The following is a 21459-nucleotide window of genomic DNA, read 5'->3' as shown; positions in this document are numbered from 1 at the left end:
CCAACTAGCAAATGTATTTACCAAAGCTTTAAATGGGGTGTTAGTGATTCTATTTCTAACATCTATGCTCCAACATGGGGGGGAAGGTTAGAAATTTTTGTTAAGCATAAGTGGTTTTAGTATGTATATGGACCTACCCCATTTGCTTGTACATACTTAACCTAGTAATATACATATGAAGGTTATCATATATTGTAGTCTATCCAATTACAGTTTTCTCATACTTTTCTCTCTCTCTACACTACCATATCTATGAATCCTTGTTGTTTAGTGGAAACGAAAAACCACCTAGGGATTCTAACTTTTTAATTCTTTCAAGTAGTTGATAGATCCAAATGATATTTTGAAATATTAAGATGTGTTTTAAGATGAAGCAACTCCAGCAAGCAACTGTAGTCTAGTTTATTCTTGTCTTGTGACTAACAAGTTGTCTATATTGTAAGCATCTATTTTACACATTCCACTTTTAATCCGATTCAAAGTTTGTTGGGATGGAATGAGACTTTATTGATGAGATGTGATTAATTTTAGATGGTGGACATATTGGATGATGGGGTTATACCAGCCAATCTTGGCCCCTTTGACTATAAAGGGCTTTATAAGGTAGTGTGCCCATATCTTGATAAAATTATATTAAGTAAAAATATTCTTTTTTTCACCTTTGACTTGACTTTCAGGCTATGGGAGTAGCCCTTGTCGCGGCACATGTAGAAGGTCGCCTCAAGGTGATAAGATACACATGTTGGAAGATGTATTTAGGTTGTGCTTTATGTGATCCTATTAACATATTGTATTTATCTAGAGTGATATTATGTCAAACCCTGAACAATATGTGGAGCTTGATCCGGAACTGCCCTTCACACTTTTGGATCAAAAGGAGGTATTACTTATATTATGTTTATCATTGTGTTGCATTGCAGGTAATATGCTTCTACTCCTTACTTTGTTGTCTTTGTGAAACAGGCAGGAAAAAAGCTTGTGCTTATTACCAATTCAGATTATCATTATACAGACAAAATGATGCATTATTCCTTTAATAGATTCCTTCCTGGTGAGATGGGTTGGCGAGATTTATTTGACATTGTAAGTTCTTGGACATTATAAATGCAATATGAAGTTACCCTCTTGATTGTGGAGGAATAAAAGATACCATTTTTTTTAACTGTTGAAATAAACCTGGCATAACTTGATATGGCTCTTGTTCATGAGTAGATAGTTGTCTCAGCAAACAAACCAGAATTCTTCCAGATGTCACACCCCATGTATGAGCTGGTGACAAATGAGGGTTTGATGCGTCCATGCTTTAAGGCTCAAATTGGTAGGTGCTCCCTGTGTCCCACATAGTATGTTTCATTGCCTTTCAACAAGTGTAAATTATTCTTTTTTTTTTATAAAGAGCATCACATGTGACTTCAAACTTTTCTTTTATTGTTTAAAATATCAAATCAATAATTTTATCTAGAACATAATTCCTTGCTCTCAAGTTTGAAAGAGAATAAATTATTTTTTATTATTTCTTATTACATACATTATATATATATATATATATACACACACACACATAGATGAGTTGGGTATTTTTGGAAATAAACAACTCCTACTGTAATAAACAGAATCCTCAGATTGTGGCACTGTTATGCTAGAAATAAAAACAAGATACAACAAAATATTCAACATGAAAACATAACATACAAAATTAAAACTAATAAGAATAAAATCTAGAACTTCTTAAAAAGCTGGTGAATAAGTATTCTCCATTCCTAGCTTGGATGTAATTCTCTCAAAGTTGTTGCTGTTCAACCCCTTGGTGAGTATGTCTGCAAGTTGTCCTTGAGTAGACACATATGGAGTGCAAATCATGCCACTGTCAAGTTTTTCACTGATAAATATCTGTCCACTTCAATATGTTTAGTTCTATCATGTTGTACTAGGTTGTGAGCTATGGTAATGGCAGATTTATTGTCACAATAGAGCTTTATAGGTCCATTCCACTTTATCTTCAAGTCTTTCAATATAATCTCCAGCCATAACAGCTCACATATTCCTTGATCAATGAGTACGTTGTTTGGGTCTTGTACCCTATCCATGAACAGTAAGTTCATTCAATATCACTAGCTTTGTGTCTCAAGGTAATTGGATTCTTCATTTTGGGGCAATTGCTCACATGACCCCATTTTCTATGTTCTCCAATACGTATTTCAAAAGGACTAGAAAACAACTCATTACAATTGCAAATGGTAATAGTGTTCCTGTATACGGATTTCAAAATATAACTTTAGAATCATCTATTGTATTGAAGAATGTTTTGTATGTGCTATAGTTGACCAATAGTCTTATCTTTCTCCATAAACATACAAAAGATTTGATATAGATGAAATATATTTCTGAGATATCTTACAAATGTGATTACAGTCTCTATTTATAGACTGTTTTACAACCTAATTAAAGAAAGAAATAATAGGCAATGAAAGCCAGAAATAATGAGTGTTTAAAGCTGTACAAATCAAATAAAATCAAATCACTAACAAATCTGTCCTAATAAATATAAAATGGAATCTGCACTTAATTATAACATAATTCTCCTGATTATGCAACACTCCCCCTCAAGTTGGTGAATGTATATCTATCATTCCCAACTTGCAAGTAAGATCTTCGAATTGTTTTGTGGGAAGTCCCTTAGTAAACATATCTGCCAATTGGAGTCTTGAAGGGATGTACTCAGTGGCTATAAGACCATCATCCAACTTCTCTTTAATAAAGTGTCGGTCTATCTCTACGTGCTTTGTTCGATCATGTTGAACCGGATTGTGTGCAATACTGATAGCGGACTTATTATCACATGCCAAACCCATAGGAGCTTCATATTTTATTTTTAGGTCATCAAGTATGATCTTCATCCATAAGAGTTCACACACCCCTTGAGCCATGGCTCTAAATTCTGCCTCTGCACTTGATCTTGCAACTACATTTTGCTTCTTGCTCCTCCATGTCACCAGATTTCCACCCAAGAACATGCAGTAGCCTGTGGTGGATCTCCTATCAACAATCGATCCTGCATAGCCAGCATCAGTATATACTTTCATGGATAAGTTTTCCCCCTTTTTGAATAGCAATCCTTTTCCTGGAGAGGCTTTTAAGTACTGAATAATTTTATCTACTGCCTGCAAGTGTCTTTCTCTTGGATCATGCATAAATTGACTAACCACACTAACTGCATAGGCTATATCTGGCCTAGTGTGTGAAAGATAAATGAGTTTTCCCACAAGTCTTTGATATTGTGTCTTCTCCACTTTTGGGTTTTCCTCATCATTCCCAATCCTATGATTTTGCTCTATTGGCACTCCAGTGGGCTTACAACCCAACTTACCAATCTCTTTGAGAAGATCAAGGATGTATTTCCTTTGAGAAATAAAGATGCCCTATCTCGAGTAAGCAACCTCTATCCCAAGGAAGTACTTCAGCTTCCCAAGATCCTTCATTTCAAATTGAGCAGCTAGTCTCTCCCTCAAATTTTGTTTTTCAATCTCATCATCACCTGTAATAATCATATCATCTACATAGACCAAAAGTAGAGTGAGTTTACCATTCTGAGAATGTTTTATAAACAGAATATGGTCACCTTGGCTTTGTCGGTAGCCCAAAGATACCATAGCTTGAGTAAACCTTCCAAACCAAGCACGAGGTGATTGTTTAAGACCATATAGGGCCTTCTTAAGTCTGCACGCCTTATTCCCTTCATTAACAATACCATAACCAGGTGGAATCTCCATGTATACTTCTTCCTCCAAGCTTCCATGCAAGAAGGCATTTTTAACATCAAATTGATGCATTGCCCAACCAAAGTGTGCTGCTAGGGAGAGAATAATCCTGACGGTATTCATTTTTGCCACTGGAGCAAAAGTCTCCTCATAATCGATCCCATAGGTTTGAGTGTACCCTTTTGCAACCAACCTTGCTTTATACCGATCCAGTGTGCCATCAGATTTATACTTAACTGTGTATATCCACCTACAACCCACTGCTTTCTTATCTTTTGGTCTCTCTACAATCTCCCAAGTCTCATTCCTTTCTAACGCGCTCATTTCTTCATTCATGGCTCGAATCCAGTTCTCATCTTTTAAGGCTTCTTGTACCGATGAAGGGATTTTGATAGAATCAATAGCTGAAAGAAAACTCTGGTGCTGCATAGAAAGTTTTTCTGTAGACACAAATTGGGATATAGGATATTTGGCACAAGATCTTTTTTCTTTTCTCAAGGCAATAGGTAAATCATTTAGGTTAGGTTCAAAAGCAGTATTTAAGGTGTCCTCAAGAGTCTCACTGGTATGAGTTCTTACCTCCGGTTCAGACAATTGAAGTTGCTGTTCGACCAGGACGGGTTCTTGTTGCCTTCGCTGATATTGTTTTCCAAAATATTTGTCTTCATTATTCTTCTCTGGTAATGATGTTGGTGCAGGGTCTTTGTCATCCTCCCTAAGAACGAAATCCTGCAACAAAGGAAAAGGTGGCAACTCAAGGTCCTCAGCTTCTTGAATACTCTCCCCCTGAAGCTGAGAACTAGGAAAGAAAGACTCTGTTTCATGGAAGGTGACATCTTTGGAAATATACACTTTACGACTTTGAGGATGATAACATTTGTATCCCTTTTTGTTGGGGGCATAACCTATGAAGACACATTTGATGGCACGAGGATCTAACTTACCCCGATAAGGACTATGAACATGGACAAAAGCAGGACAACCAAAGACACGATTCTGAAGACTATTCAACATGGGAATAGAAGGATAGAATGTGGTCATAACCTGAATAGGAGTAACACCCTCTAGAACCCGAGAGGGTAATCTATTAATCAAATAAGTGGCAGTCAGGACTGCTTCCCCCCAGTAAGATCTAGGAACAGATGTTTGGAAAAGTAAAGTTCAAGTAACCTCAAGGAGATGACGATTTTTCCTTTCAGCAACCCCATTTTGTTGAGGAGTGTCCACACAGGTTAATTCATGAACAACTCCATTTTCCTCAAGAACTTGGAAAGGTTTTGGTTCACATATTCTCTTCCATTATCAGAACGCAATCTCTTAATTGGACTTTCAAATTGTGTTTGAATCATTCTGTAAAACTTTACAAACAGGTGAAAAACTTCAGACTTATCTTTCATGAGGAATATCCAAGTAACCCGAGTACAATCATCAATAAATGAAACAAACCATTTTGCACCCGAGATATTAGGAATAGATAAAGGTCCCCATACATCTGAATGAATAAGATCAAAAGGTTTAGAACTTTTATTACCATTGGGAGGAAAAGTTGTCCGATGGTGTTTAGCAAACTGACAAACATCACAATGAAATGACTCAGCAGACACTTTTGTAAATAAAACAGGAAATAAGGACTTTAGGGTACTAAATGGAGGATGACCAAGACGTCTGTGTTGAAGCCATATCTGAGAGGATGACCAAGATTCACGACCTTGCTGAAGATTAGAAGTGTGTGCCTGTAGTTTAGCACCCTTTTTACTTTCTTCATGCTGTAAATAATATAACCCGCCCTGCTCTTTAGCAATTCCAATAGTGTTCCCCGTGGCAAGATCCTGAAAAACACAATGGGAAGGGAAAAATACCACTGCACAATTTAAATCTTGGGTAATCTTTTGAATAGACAAGAGGTTATTGGATAGTTTGGGAACATGAAGCACATTTTTTAAAGGAAATGAAGGTTGAAGGTGAATGTTACCACCACCATTAATGGGGGTAGTGGAACCATTAGCAACAGTAATATATGGCTTACCGGATAAAGTAGTGTAGGATGAAAAAAAAGAGGAATGAGGTGTCATATGATCAGTAGCACCAGAGTCTATAATCCAGATATTTTCAGTACTAGAAGCATTAAAGGATAAAAAACTAGAACTCTTACCACTCATAGTAAAGGAACAATAGCTAGATGGCTTACTAAGGGAGTCCATGAGAGTTCAAAACCAACTTTTTTCAGATTGGCAAAATTTGATCCTGTTCACGCACACACAAAAAATCCGCCGGAAAAATTTTCCGGTGGCGGTTTCCGGCGGCGGTTTTCGGCGAGCAGTGGCAGTTCTGGCGAGCGGTGCAGTTTCCGGCGAGCGACGACAATGGTGGTCGGTGGTGGTGGTCGGCGGTGGTCAATGGCGGTGGCAGTAACGGTCAATGGTGCAAGGTGGTGGTGGTTGTCAATGGAGAAAGGATAAGGAAAATAGAAAGTTGCAGCAATGAAGGCTGTCCAAAAAAAAAAAAAAAAATTGCAGCAATAAAGGCTGTCAAGGAAAATGATTACAGCAATGACGGCTGTCAAGGAAAATGATTACAGCAATGAAGGCTAAAAAAAATTGCGGAAGCAGAGTCTCCTAGATCAGGAGCTCTGATACCAAGTGGAAAGAAATAGATGAAATATATTTCTGAGATATCTTACAAATGTGATTACAGTCCCTATTGATAGACTGTTTTACAACCTAATTAAAGAAAGAAATAATAGGCAATGAAAGCCAGAAATAATGAGTGTTTAAAGCTGTACAAATCAAATAAAATCAAATCACTAACAAATCTGTCCTAATAAATATAAAATGGAATCTGCACTTAATTATAACATAATTCTCCTGATTATGCAACAACTTCTTTTCTTCTTATTGTGTATTTCAAGACCTTAGCACGAAGGTGATGATTTTAATTTCTAAGGAGTAGAGTGGGTTGTATTTGTTAGAGTCCAAGGACCAAAACAAAAACAAAATGTCATGACCCAACAAGCAACATCAGAAATGTGGACAAGTTCTCAAATATGGTTTCATCATAGAAGACTTAGACATCTCTCATTCTTCCTTATCAAAGATCTTGTTGAGTCTTTCATTTTTGACATTTTTCAATTGTTAAAGCACTACCAAGTATCCTATCCCATTATTAATAAAAATAGTAATTTCGCATTTGATTTTATTCACTTTGGTGCTTTGATACTCGGGAGAATCTATTTTTGAGGAAAATAGTTTGTTACTTATATTACGATAGTTGAAAGAAATAGATGGAATGTATTTTTAATGTATCTTACAAATGTGATTACAGTCTGCTTGACAACCTAATTAAAGAAAGAAATAATAGGTAATGAAAGCCATAAATAATGGGTGTTTAAAGCTATACAAATCAAATAAATCAAATCACTAACAAATTTGTCCTAATAAATATAGAATGGAATCTGCACTTAATTATAGCATAATTCTCCTGATTATGCAACACCCCCCCTCAAGTTAGTGAATGTATATCTATCATTCCCAGCTTGCAAGTAAGATCTTCAAATTGTTTGGTGGGAAGTCCCTTAGTAAACATATCTGTCAATTGGAGTCATGAAGGGATGTACTCAGTGGCTATAAGACCATCATCCAACTTCTCCTTAATAAAGTATCGGTCTATCTCTACGTGCTTTGTTCGATCATGTTGAACCGGATTGTGTGCAATACTGATAGCGGACTTATTATCACACGTCAAGCCCATAGGAGCTTTTATTATTAAAATGAGTTTTTATTTCCTTACAGAGTTTAAGTGAAAGTATTATCAATTGGGATAGAGGTAGTATTCAATCCTTACCGTGAATGTATCATGAAGGGTGCATTGACTTTGAATGTACTACTATGAAGTTATTTTTAAGATGTTTTAACTTTGTTGTACTTTGTTTACCATATTCGGCAGGTGGTTTGTACTCAGGGGGGAGTGCAAACATGGTTGAAAGTTCCCTGAATATACATGGTGATGAGATACTTTTCATTGGAGACCATATTTACACTGATGTTAACCAATCCAAAGTCCATTTGCAATGGCGAACGGCATTGATTTGTCGGGAATTGGAAGAAGAAGTGAGTACAATCAGTTGACACAACAATTTTTTTTTTGTTTATGATAAATTAAATTTCGTTACCTTGCACAGCTTTTTTTTATGTTGTGAATCATGTCTACTATATTGAACAACTACGATGCTTCAAATACTCTCCAACACTGAAAATTTCTGTGCTATCAAATTCTACAAATTCAGAATAGTGCCTTAATTCATAGCCGAGGTTGTAGAGAATCACTGTTGGAGCTTATAAATCAAAAGGAAGTTGTTTGTGATATCTTTAACCAACTACAACTAACTCTACAGAGGCGAAGTAAAAAGCTTAATTCTCAGGTAAGTTTCATCCTTTACTTCTTAAAGGTATGGTTCAATTATAGAGTCATGTAAAGCTAGAAATTAGGAATCCTTCTTTATTTACTTTTCATTTATCTTTAATTACGTTATATTAGAAACAGGAAGTAAAGAGAAACTAGATTGACTAAAAGAATTCTTTTTTTATTCATGTTAATGAGTGATAAAGAAAATACTCATTATATAGGGTGAGAAATCTAGCCAACTATCTAACAAACAACTTGTTAAAATAGTTAATTATTGTTTTGTCAGCTTTTGTTAAGCTACTTTTTGGGTGTACCTAGTCTAGGGATTAAGAGTTAGGTTGTGGCTATTCCTTGCTATGTACTTCTCTAATATTTTCATTTTTTAAAATAATACATGACTGAGAAAAACACTAACTGGTTTTACTCGTCTCTAAATGCAAGTTGGTATCAGAGAGGGTAAGATCTCGCACTATCCTCTGTGTTGCTTGTCTAGATGTTGTCTGTCATTGTTCGCTGATGATTGTTACCTTTTTTGCCAAAAATCTCAAGGTTTGTTGCATCTCAAGGAGGACAACCGAGTGTGAGAAGTTGTGTCCTAAATCCCCCAGCCATGTGCTTCTCTACTCTGGCATATTGTAACACAAGATATAATCAAGTACATACTCTAATTCCCCCCTCAAACTCAAGGAGAGGATTTTTCAAAAGAAAAAATCTTCACATTGAGTTTGTTTTTGAGAAATGCAAAACGAGTTGAAGAAAGGGGTTTGGTCAGCATGTATACCCACTGATCCAGGTTTGGAATGTGATAGATGAAAATCTGTTTGGTTAGAAACTTTTCTTGCACAAAGAAAACATCAATCTCCATGTCTTTGGTGGGGCTATGGAATGCTGGGATATGAGCAATAGGCACCACTTTGATTGTCATAGCTAAGAACTAGAGTAGTTAATGAAACTTGTTATTCAATGAGCAAAGCAAAAATACATGTCATCAACATCAGGTGCCCAGCAGCATCACAAAAGGCTTTAAGTGACCGAGACTGTGAGAGAGGTTCACGTTAAAGATGTAGCTCATGAGACAAAGTACCTTTAAGATAACTTAGGATTCATTTAACCGCAGCCTAAGGAGATTCCAGTGGTTTGGCCATAAATTGACAGACTTTGTTCACAGCAAAGCTGGTGTCTGGTCTAGTGAGACTGGCATAATGCAGAGCATTCACCACTGAATGATATAAAGTAGGATATAGAAAGAGATCAGCCCCAAATTTGGATAATTTGCCAGTAGAAACCATAGGAGAAGAAATGGAATGAGCTTCTGCCATGTGTTTTTGAAGCAAGTCCCCATATGTATTTACTGAGTCACACAGTAGAATGGTTAGGTAAATATTTGATTTCAAGACCAAGAAAGTAATCTAGATGACCAAGTTGTTTGAGAGAAAAGGTTGCATGGAATTTAGTTGTAAATTGTTGAATCAGAGTAATGGAGCTTCCAATGATTATGATATCACTAATGTTGTTAGTAGGATATTAAGTGTACTGATAGAAGCTGTTAGAAAATTCTAGAGATCTCTTTGTAATAATTACTTTAGGGTTAGATTTCTGTACATATAGAGGCTGATGTACTATTTCAAATGAATCAATTGAATAAAAATCTTCTATCGTTCAGATTTATCCTCTTCAAGTACTAGCATATACCAGAAAATAAACAACATGAGATTAATGTCTATAGACAAAGAGTAATGAGTCACATTTACTGCCCAAAAGACCAAACTGAAGGAGTGTGGATTTTAATATGTCAAACCTTTGTCTTAGTGCTTGTTTTAATTCATAGCGTGCCTTGTTCAACATAAGAACAGGAGATGTATCCCCAACTTCAAATCTTGGAGGCTTTGCAATATAAACTGTTTCTTCAAGTACACCATTCAAAAAGGCATTAACATCCTGTTCAAATAATTTCCACCTATATTAGATAGCAAGGGTAAGAATAACTCTGATTATAATGGACTTTACCACTAGAGAAAAGGTTTCATGAAAATCAAAGTCGTGCCATTAATGAAACACCTTATCCACCAACTTTGCTTTGTATTTATTTATAGATCAATCAACATTCTTGTATTTATTTATAGTCATTCCTTGAACCAAAATATCCATTTGCAGTCAATAGCTTGTCTGTAGGGAGGTAAAGAAACTAAATCCTATGTATTTTGCTTCAAAAGTGAATCATATTCTTTATGCGTTGTAGCTAGCCAATTAGCATCCTTAAGTGCTTGCTTAACTATTTTAGGTTCTTAATGGGTAAGGAACAAGGAAGAATGAATTCTAGAGTAATGGATACCAGATTTATACCGAGTCTATATAGGATGGGTGTTGACTACTAGAGCTGGAACAGGAATAGAAACTGACTCATAAGAGGTTGGATCAGAGGTGATAGGTGGTGTCTTGGAAAGTTCAAGTGTGATAGAAGGTGCAGGTTGAGCAGTTGGGGAATTATGAGGGGTTCTAAGATTGTAGTTTAAACTTGTTAGATATTATTAGATATAATTAGATATTATTTGATATTATGAGATATTATAAATATTGTTAGATATCTCATATTTATGTAATGGGCTTAGCCCATATTATTAGGTATAAGAGTAGTAACTGTTATTAGGTATAACAGTATCAACTGTATATAACAGTCTTAACTGTTTACATTTACTTTGTATTACTACTGCACTGGGTACTATTAATACCCAGCCTTCCCTGTACATCAAGCACTGAATCATATAATAAAGATTACTCATTCTCTATCTTTCTTCTCTCAATCTCTCTATACTCTTATATGGTATCCAGAGCCAAAAATGGCCTCATCATCTACCACTGAACCCAATTCTGAAAATTTTTCCTCCAAGCCCGAGGTTCTTCTCCCTCATATCTTTCATACCCCAATCCCTCTGAAACTGGATCCAGACAATTTCCTTGTCTGGCGGCAGCAGGTTAATGCTACCCTTCGCAGCCTTGACCTTCTTTATTTTCTGGATGGTTCTTGCACTCCTCCGCGCTTCATCTCTGCCGAAGAAGACTCTTCCCAATTGTTAATACAAAATACATCCAGTATGATCGTCAAGATCAGGCAATCTTGGCCTGGTTATTGGCATCCATGACTGCAGGTATCCTAACTCAGATGGTTGGACTGGAAACTTCAAACCAAGTCTGGGAAAAACTCCAGACCCATTATGCATCTCAAACTCGTGCTCAAATAAAGAAGCACAAACAGCAACTGCGTACACCCAAGAAGGATCGCTCCATCTCTGCCTACCTTCTTGATATCAAGAAAACCGTGGACCAATTGGCTGTTGTGGGTTGTCCAATTTCTCCAGAAGATCACATTGAAGCTGTTCTTGATGGGCTATCTGACGAATACGACCCTTTTATCACCTCTGTCACATCTCGCCTTGACCCATACACAGTAGCAGACATTGAAGCGCTGCTTCTTGCCCAAGAAAATCGTATTGAAAGGAATAAACAATCGGTTGATCACATTTTGTGTGTGTTTCTTGGCTATGCCTCCAATCACAAAGGTTACATGTGCCTCTCTCCAACTGGGCGTATGTATATTACTCGTCATGTTACTTTTAATGAATCTGTTTTTCCCTATGCTGTTTCATCTAACCCTTTCTCTTCTGTTTCTTCACCCACTAATAGCCCCCACTCCGATTCTTCCCCCTCTTTAACTGTTTCTCAGCAACCGCCTGTTTCTGTATCTCAACCAGCACCTCCTGACTCACAACCAACCACCTCAGATTCTTCCCATGAACATCCTGATTCCACTGCTTCTATGTCATCTCACTCTGACTTGTCTTCCACTACTTTCACTCCCCTCAATCCTGCTCCTCAAAACACTCACCCCATGCTTACACGCGCGAAAACTGCTCTACTTGGTCCAAGTGCTTTTACTGCTGCACCTGTTTTGCCTCTTCCCAAATCCACCAAAGAAGCCTTACATCTTCCCCAATGGCTTTCTGCCATGCAGGAAGAGCTTGCTGCTCTAACCACGAACAACACCTGGACTCTCACCACTCTTCCTCCTGGGGTTCAACCCATTGGTTGCAAATGGATTTTCAAAATAAAATACAATGCTGATGGCTCTTTTCAGCGAAATAAAGCTCGCCTCGTTGCCAAAGGTTTTCATCAGCAACAAGGTTTTGACTATTTTGAAACATTCAGTCCTGTGATAAAACCTGTCACCATACGTATTATCCTTACTCTAGCTCTTCAATTAAACTGGTCTGTCAATCAAATTGATATTAATAACGCCTTTTTGTATGGTGATCTTGAGGAATCTGTATACATGGTTCAACCTCCTGGCTTTGAAACTGGTGACTCCAACACTGTTTGCAAACTTAACAAAGCTCTCTATGGGTTGAAACAAGCACCTAGATCCTGGTTTCACAAGCTAAGTACCACTTTAATCTCTCTTGGTTTTCATCCCACTAAAAGTGACACCTCCCTCTTTCTTCACTTCCACAATAACGTTACTCTTTTTGTCCTAATTTATGTTGATGATATTCTAATTACAGGGAATTCTAACACTGCCATTCAGCGTCTGATTTACTCCCTCAGTCAACATTTTGCTCTAAAAGATCTTGGCACTCTCCACTATTTTCTCGGTGTTGAAGCCACTTGGACATTGGATGGAGGCTTACATCTCTCTCAAACCAAATATATTCAAGATCTCCTCCATAAAACCAACATGCTCTCCTCCAAGCCTCAACCAACACCCATGCTCTCCACAACTCGTCTCACAAAAGACGCTACCACTGCTGTAGACGATCCTTCCCTCTATCGCTCAGTGGTAGGCTCGCTTCAATATATACTCATCACTCGTCCAGAACTCGCCTATAGCGTCAACAGAGCGTGCCAGTTCATGAACAACCCTCAACATCACCACTGGAATGCTGTTAAACGTATTCTCCGCTACCTTGCTGGCAGTACTACTCATGGGCTTCATCTTCGGCGCCCATCCCAACTCACACTAAATGCCTTTGCTGATGCTGATTGGGGTTCTGACCCTGATGACAGGAAATCCACCTCAGGCCTTGTTGTTTATCTTGGATCGAATCCTGTTGCTTGGCTTTCAAAGAAACAAAAGGTTGTTTCTCGCAGCTCCACTGAAGCTGAATATCGCAGCATTGCTGCCACGCTTGCTGAACTCAAGTGGATACAGAATCTGCTCACTGAACTTCATCTTCCTCCTACTCTTCCCACCATTCGATCTGATAATCTGGGCGCTGTTCTCCTTGCATCCAATCCCATTATGCACTCCAAGACCAAGCACTTTGAACTTGACCTTCATTTTGTCCGTGATGCTATCCAACAAAAGCAGTTACAACTTCTACATGTCCCTGCTACACTACAGATCGCTGATGTCTTTACGAAACCTTTAAGTGTTGGCCCGTTTTCAGCCTTCTCGCATAAATTAATGGTGTATCCTAAACCATCAATTTAAGGGGGGGATATTAGGTATAAGAGTAGTAACTGTTATTAGGTATAACAGTATCAACTGTATATAACAGTCTTAACTGTTTACATTTACTTTGTATTACTACTGCACTGGGTACTATTAATACCCAGCCTTCCCTGTACATCAAGCACTGAATCATATAATAAAGATTACTCATTCTCTATCTTTCTTCTCTCAATCTCTCTATACTCTTATACATATGTTTCTTTTTCCTATATAAACATAACCCTATGTGTTCAATATACACAAGGGATTTACCCTATTCTTTCTTTTCCTTTAATATGGTATCTAGAGCATAAGGTTAGAGTTTAGGGTTTAGGGTTCAATTTTTATTGATGAATCCACTATTCACTGGAATTTTCCAGCCACCACCCCCACTGTCTCGCCATACTCGCCTCCGGACCTTCGCTGAACCTTCGCCGGACCTTCACCGGAACTTTGCCGGACCTTCGCCGGAGCCGCCGCTGGAATCTCGCCAGAATCGCTGTCGGAGCCTTCATCTTTGTTGCTCCCGCCAATTAACCGGTGACTGAATTTGTCCTTATCTTTTATGGCTTCTTCCGCTTCCGCTGCCACTATGGCTTCTTCTTCAGTCATTATGCCGGATTCATCTATTTATACTAATTACGTCAATGTTCATCTTTCCATTGACAAATTGGATGGAACCAATTATGACACTTGGGCATCAGATATTAAATTATGGCTTAAGAGTCAAGGTTATGTTGATCATCTTACTCATCCTACTCTTGCTGAAAATGACGTTGTTCGTTGGTCGAAAATTGATGCTCAATTATGCATTGTTATCAAATCGACCATTCACTCATCTTTAAAACAAATTTTTCGTACCTATGAAACATGTTCAGAAGTTTGGGAACAAGCAAAATTATTATACACCAATGATACTCAACGTCTTTATGGTGTGTGTCAAAATCTTCTCACAATTGTTGCTCCCAAACGTCTTGATGGTACAATGGCAGAATATCTAGGTAAACTTCATGCTCTTCTTCATGATTTTAATGAGTTATTACCTCCTGCCTCTACTCCTTCTCAAGAACTAGAACAAAGATCCAAGTTCTTCATGTTATTGGGTTTACATGGTCTTCCTGATGATTATTCTCACGTTCGTGATCAAATTTTGGGATCTCCTATTGTGCCCAATTTTACTTCCACTTGTTCTACCCTTTTGCGCGTGCCAGGTAAACACACCGCTGATATAACGTCTAATGTTGATGACTCTTCTGCTTTAGTATCTCAGCATAATGATCGTACTCGCCCTCACAAGCCGGGCAAAGGGCGTCACAAGTGTGACCATTGTGGCAGACTTGGCCACAAAATTGACAGATGTTATGCCTTACATGGTCGTCCTCCTAGATCTGTTGCGGTTGCTCAAATTGCCCCTGTGCAACCTTCTACCATGGACCATACTTCAATTGATACCCCAAGCCAGCCTGCTATTTTCAATGAATTTCTTAAATGGTATGAGGATCGTCAGAACCCTAGTTCCACGACTTCTGTTGCACATTCAGGTACATCTTTTGTTGGCCTCACTCACTCCACTTCCCATGGCCCTTGGGTTCTAGATTCAGGTGCCACTGATCACATTACTGGTAATAAATCTTTTTTCTCTTCCCTATCTACTACGGGTTATTTACCTTCAGTTACCATGGCCAATGGATATAGGGTACCATCACATGGTGTTGGTACTATTAATCTTTTTTCATCTTTATCTATTGATAATGTTCTTTATGTCCCTGGGTCTCCATTTAACTTATTATCCATTAGTCGTCTCACTCGTTCCCTTGACTGTGTTATTTCTTTTACCAAAGATTCTGTTACTTTACAGGACCGGAGTTCGGGACGGATGATTGGCACCGGATGTGAGTCTCATGGACTTTATCAACTACAGATCTCTGCACATGTTGGCGCAATTATGGATTCTCCATCTCTCATTCATGCTCGGTTGGGTCATCCTAGTCTTGCCAAGATGCAACAGCTTGTTCCAAGTTTGTCTAATGTGTCTACTTTATCATGTGAGTCGTGTCAGTTAGGGAAACACATTCGTAGTTCTTTTCCTCGTAGTGTCTCACAACGTGCTTCATCTCCTTTTGCCTTAGTTCACTCTGACATTTGGGGACCAAGTCGTATTAAGTCTAATTTAGGATTTCAGTATTTTGTTACTTTTATTGATGATTATTCAAGATGTACTTGGGTATTTTTAATGAAAAACCGTTCTGAGTTGTTTTCTATATTTCAAATATTTTACAATGAAATTAAAAATCAATTTGGAATTTCCATCCGAATTTTGCGCAGTGATAATGGACGTGAATATCTTTCTCATTCTTTTAAAAATTTTATGGCTTCTCATGGTATTCTTCATCAAACTTCATGTGCTTATACACCTCAACAAAATGGGGTAGCTGAGCGCAAGAATAGACATCTTGTTGAAACAACTTGTACTATTTTAATCCATGGTGATGTTCCTCAGCGTTTTTGGGGTGATGTTGTTCTTAGTGCATGTTATCTCATTAATCGCATGCCATCTTCAGTTTTAGATAACAAAATTCCTCATTCTATTTTATTTCTACATGACCCTCTCCACTCTTTACCTCCCAAAGTTTTTGGGTCCACATGTTTTGTTCATAATTTTAGTCCTGGTCTTGATAAATTATCTCCTAAGTCACACAAATGTGTCTTTTTAGGGTTCACTAGATCACAAAAAGGATATAAATGTTTCTCACCGTCTTTAAACCGTTATTTTATTTCAGCAGATGTCACCTTCAGTGAATCTTCCCTTTACTTTAAGTCTTGTCCTTCTCCTTCAATTTCTTCATCTAATCAAGTTAATATTCCTCTTGTTGTGCCTAGTGCACCTAACAATTCACCACCGCCACCAACTCTTCAGGTGTATAGTCGTCGTCAACCGTCTCATCGTCCATTAGCAGACTCTATTTTGGTGCCAACACCTCATCCCCCTCCGGCTCCTATAGTTGAACCTCCGACTGTTGAACCTGATATTCCTATTGCTATCCGTAAAGGTATACGTTCTACTCGTAATCCCTCTCCACATTATACTGCTTTGAGTTACCATAGACTATCTCAACCCTTTTATACCTGCCTTTCGTCTATTTCTTCTGTATCCATTCCAAAATCTGTAGGTGATGCCTTAGCCCATCCTGGTTGGCGTCAGGCCATGCTTGATGAAATGAATGCGCTTCAGAATAATGGAACTTGGGAACTTGTTCCTTTACCATCTAGGAAATCTGTTGTTGGTTGCAGGTGGATTTTTGCTATCAAAGTTGGTCCTGATGGTACTATTGATCGTCTCAAAGCTCGTCTTGTGGCTAAGGGTTATACCCAAATTTTTGGTTTAGACTATGGTGATACTTTTTCTCCAGTAGCAAAGATGGCCTCTGTTCGCTTATTCATAGCTATGGCTGCTCTTCAACAATGGCCTCTTTATCAACTGGATGTTAAAAATGCTTTTCTTAATGGGGATTTGCAGGAAGAAATTTATATGGAGCAACCTCCCGGTTTTGTTGCTCAGGGGGAGTCTTCTAGATTGGTATGTCGTCTTCGCAAATCCTTATATGGCCTCAAGCAGTCTCCTAGGGCTTGGTTTGGAAAATTTAGCAATGTTGTTCAACAATTTGGTATGACTCGCAGTGAAGGCGATCATTCAGTTTTTTATCGTCACTCGAGTGCTGGGTGTATCTATCTTGTAGTATATGTTGATGACATTGTTCTTACCAGCAGTGATCACCATGGCATCTCACAAGTAAAACAACACCTTTGTCAACACTTTCAGACCAAAGATCTTGGCAAACTCAGATATTTCTTGGGGATTGAGGTAGCACAATCCAATACTGGTATTGTTATCTCTCAAAGAAAATACGCATTAGATATTTTGGAGGAAATTGGGTTGATGAATTCGAAATCTGTTGATACTCCCATGGATCCCAACGTCAAGCTTCTACCCAATCAGGGGGAGCCTCTTTCAGATCCTGAGAAGTACAGGAGATTAGTTGGAAGATTGAACTATCTCACTGTTACTCGTCCTGATATTTCCTTTGCAGTCAGTGTGGTGAGTCAATTTCTTAATTCTCCATGTGAAGATCATTGGAATGCAGTCATTCGTATAGTGAAGTACATTAAAGGCTCTCCTGGAAAAGCATAATAACCACGTTTGTTATTCAGATGCTGATTGGGCAGGATCTCCATCTGATAGAAGGTCAACTTCTGGTTATTGTGTCTCCATTGGTGATAACTTGATCTCTTGGAAGAGCAAGAAACAAAGTGTTGTGGCAAGATCTAGTGCAGAAGCAGAATATAGAGCTATGGCCTCGGCTACTTGTGAGCTTATTTGGCTTAAACAGTTACTTAAAGAATTGCAATTTGGAGAGGTTACTCAAATGACACTGATATGTGATAATCAGGCTGCTCTTCATATTAGCTCAAATCCAGTTTTTCATGAAAGGACAAAACATATTGAGATTGATTGTCATTTCATTCGAGAAAAGATTATATCAGGAGATATCAAGACTGAGTTTGTTAATTCAAATAATCAATTAGCATATATTTTTACTAAACCCTTACGAGGACCTAGGATTGATTACATTTGTAACAAGCTGGGTACATATGATCTATATGCACCAGCTTGAGGGGGAGTGTTAGATATTATTAGATATAATTAGATATTATTTGATATTATGAGATATTATAGATATTGTTAGATATCTCATATTTATGTAATGGGCTTAGCCCATATGTTTCTTTTTCCTATATAAACATAACCCTATGTGTTCAATATACACAAGGGATTTACCCTATTCTTTCTTTTCCTTTAATAAAACTAATGTAAGAATTAAGATTACTGACAGCGTTAGGTGCAGTAGGAAAAATATTAGCATAAGGAAACCTATGTTCATTAAACAATATCTTGAGATATATATTTTCCAGTAGATGAGACATTTATAGCCCTTGTGTGAGAGAGTATCCTAAGAACAAACATTCCTCAAGAATAAAATGAAGTTTATGAGAATGGTAAGCTCTCAATAGAGGAAAACAAGCACAACCAAAAAGCTTTGAGGAAATGAAAGTCAATATCCCTATTAAAAAGAATACTAATAATGGAACACTTAAGAGAAGCTATAGGCAAACTATTAATAAGATATACAACAGTGGTAAAATCATAATCCCTAAATTGCAAAGGAAGAGAAGCATGATACAGTAAGGTGAGGTTCAAATCAACAATGTGTCTTGTTTTCTTTCAACTACACCATTTTGATGGTGCGTACGAGGACAGATGAGTCTATGAGAAATACCATGATTAGCTAAAACGGTAGTGAATGGTGAATGTTCTCCATTCCAATCAAAGTGAACATTTTCTATTTCTGAGTTAAGCTGTAATTTAACCATTGGCTTAAAAGTTTGGAAGACAGTGTATTAGCTTTACACTTTATAGGAAAAATCGAATTGAACCATGAATAGACATCAATGAAGGACAAATAATATTCTGCATAAGAGGTAATTCATTGATTTTCTGTTCTGAGAATTTGTATACATGTTGATTTTTCTGATTCTACTGTGAGAATTCTTATTGAATTTGTTGTTGTTGAATTTGCATTGTGTTACTTGTTTTATTTCCATAATTGAACGAAGACAAATTTAATATGAATAATTATTAAAGACTGCGCAGTAATATTTCTGTTAATATTGATATTTAGATTTTTTGTGTAGTTGAAGACTGTTGCTGCAACTAACATGGACAATGAAAATCTTAGTCAAAGCATGCAGAAATTACTTGACGTTATGCAAATACTAGATGTAAAAATTGCTCCAATGCTGGAGGCAGATGGGGATCTCTTCAATAAAAGGTAAGTTCAAAGAAGAGGCCTGTTGATATACAAATTCTTCATCATACTAGGCTTTATTTCTGCCACAGATCTTTTATACACACACATATATAGCTTATATAGCTTATATATACTGAGCTATACCCTTGTTTGGATAATGGGCCTGAGTTCCTTAAACCTTAAGATAGTTGCCCTGTTTGCTAAAAATGTCATATGCAGGTCCTGTTCTTTCAATCTTTGGCACTCCCATCATCATCATATAAACTATTTTTTGTTCTTGGTCTGCCTTGGTGGAACTTAAGTTCCTTGGTCAAGGGTACTGTTGGAATCTCCTTAATTGCCTGCCTCAATTCTTAGGATGTAACTTATATGTGTAAGTTGAAAATATGGAGTATTTTTTTCAATGAATATAACTGGCACACATTCCTCCTTTTTATAAAGGGGAATTACATCAAGTGATATCGTAAAATAGGGAAACTATATCCTAAACAAAGGTAAGAAAATATCACAATAATGAATTACCAAAATGAAGGCTAAACTAGAAAGGAACAAAATAGTTACTAGCTATTCATGGAAACAAAATAAATACAAAATTAAACTTAATTAGAGGAATATTTTCATGGAATCAAATAGAGTTAGTCCTTTTTTGACACTTTATCAACACTCCCCTTAAGCTGACTTGAAGATATCTTCCATTGCCAACTTGTTGGTTATGCTGTCAGAGTTTCCTGGGTAGAATCCTATGGTTATGATGACTGTTAATTGTTCTGCAGTGTGAACATAAGTAATAGAGTTGTCCCCTTTCTATCTTCTATCCGATGAAGTGTTTGTCAACTTCTGCATGCTTGGTCTTATCATGCAGAACTAGGTTGTATGCAATAGATATAGCAGGCTTGTTATAATAATACAACTTTATTGGCGGGGTATTTAAAGCCTTCAACTCTTTTAGAACTTTTTCCACCCATAACACCTGACAAATTCCATGAGTCACTGCTCTAAATCAGCTTCTGCATGACTTCCTGCTACAATACTTTCTTTTTTTGCTTCTCCAACTACAAGATTTCTTCCAACAAGGGTGCTATAGCCTAATGTTAATATTTGGTCCAAGGTTGTCAAACTCGAGAGTCTATGTAGACTCGTGGGAGATCCGTTGACTCGACTCGTAGATGGTCACAATGAAAGCAAGAAATAATGGGTGATTAAAGTTGTACAAATCAAATCAAATCACTAACAAATTTGTCCTGATAAATAGAGAATGAAATCTGCACTTAATTACAGAATAATTCTCCTGATTATGCAACACTCCCCCTCAAGTTGGTGAATGTATATCTATCATTCTCATCTTGCAACTAAGATCTTTGAACTCTTTTGTGGGAAGTCCCTTAGTAAACTTATCTGCCAATTGGAGTCTTGAAGGGATGTACTCGGTGGCTATAAGACCATTATCCAACTTCTCCTTAATGAAATGTCGGTCTATCTCTGCGTGCTTTGTTTGGTCATGTTGAACTGGATTGTGTGCAATTCTGATGGTGGATTTATTATCACACATCAAACCCATATGAACTTCATATTTTATTTTGAGATCATTGAGTATGATCTTCATCCATAATAGTTCACAAACCCCTTGAGCCATGGCTCTAAATTCTGCTTTTGCTCTTGATCTTGTAACTACATTTTGTTTCTTGCTCCTCCATGTCACCAGATTTCCACCCAGGAACATGCAATAGCCTGTGGTGGACTATCAACAATTGGTCCTACATAGTCAACATCAGTATATATTTTCATGGATAAGTTTTCCCCTTTTTTTAATAGCAATCCTTTCCCTAGAGAGGCTTTTAAGTACTGAATAATTCTATTTATTGCTTGCAAGTGTCTTTCTCTGGGATCATGCATGAATTGGCTAACCACACTAACTGCATAAGCTAAGTCTGGTCTAGTGTGTGATACA

At 37.4% G+C, this 21459-nt stretch overlaps 1 protein-coding gene across 9 annotated transcripts in view; it reads left to right on the top strand.

The window, feature by feature from the left end:
* The window catches only part of LOC137823127 (uncharacterized), a 44318-nt gene that overhangs the window by 14132 nt on the left and 8727 nt on the right, over positions 1-21459 (top strand). For 4 of the 9 annotated variants that reach the window (XM_068628265.2, XM_090295006.1, XM_068628263.2 and 1 more), the window contains 8 exons: positions 532-603; positions 678-725; positions 803-880; positions 964-1083; positions 1213-1318; positions 7701-7864; positions 8041-8175; positions 19396-19532. In XM_068628265.2, coding sequence (XP_068484366.1) covers positions 532-603; positions 678-725; positions 803-880; positions 964-1083; positions 1213-1318; positions 7701-7864; positions 8041-8175; positions 19396-19532 — 860 coding nt within the window. Of the gene's footprint in view, positions 1-531; positions 604-677; positions 726-802; positions 881-963; positions 1084-1212; positions 1319-7700; positions 7865-7935; positions 8176-19395; positions 19533-21459 lie in introns of those variants that run through there. The other 5 variants (XM_068628267.2, XM_090295005.1, XR_016515452.1 and 2 more) reach the window with 4 other exon arrangements.

This window comes from Phaseolus vulgaris, chromosome 9 (assembly GCF_051622355.1).
Source record: "Phaseolus vulgaris cultivar YP4 chromosome 9, ASM5162235v1, whole genome shotgun sequence".
NCBI lineage: Eukaryota > Viridiplantae > Streptophyta > Magnoliopsida > Fabales > Fabaceae > Phaseolus > Phaseolus vulgaris.
The sequence above is the reverse complement of the archived record's forward strand: the minus strand, read 5'-3'. Positions and strand labels throughout refer to the sequence as shown.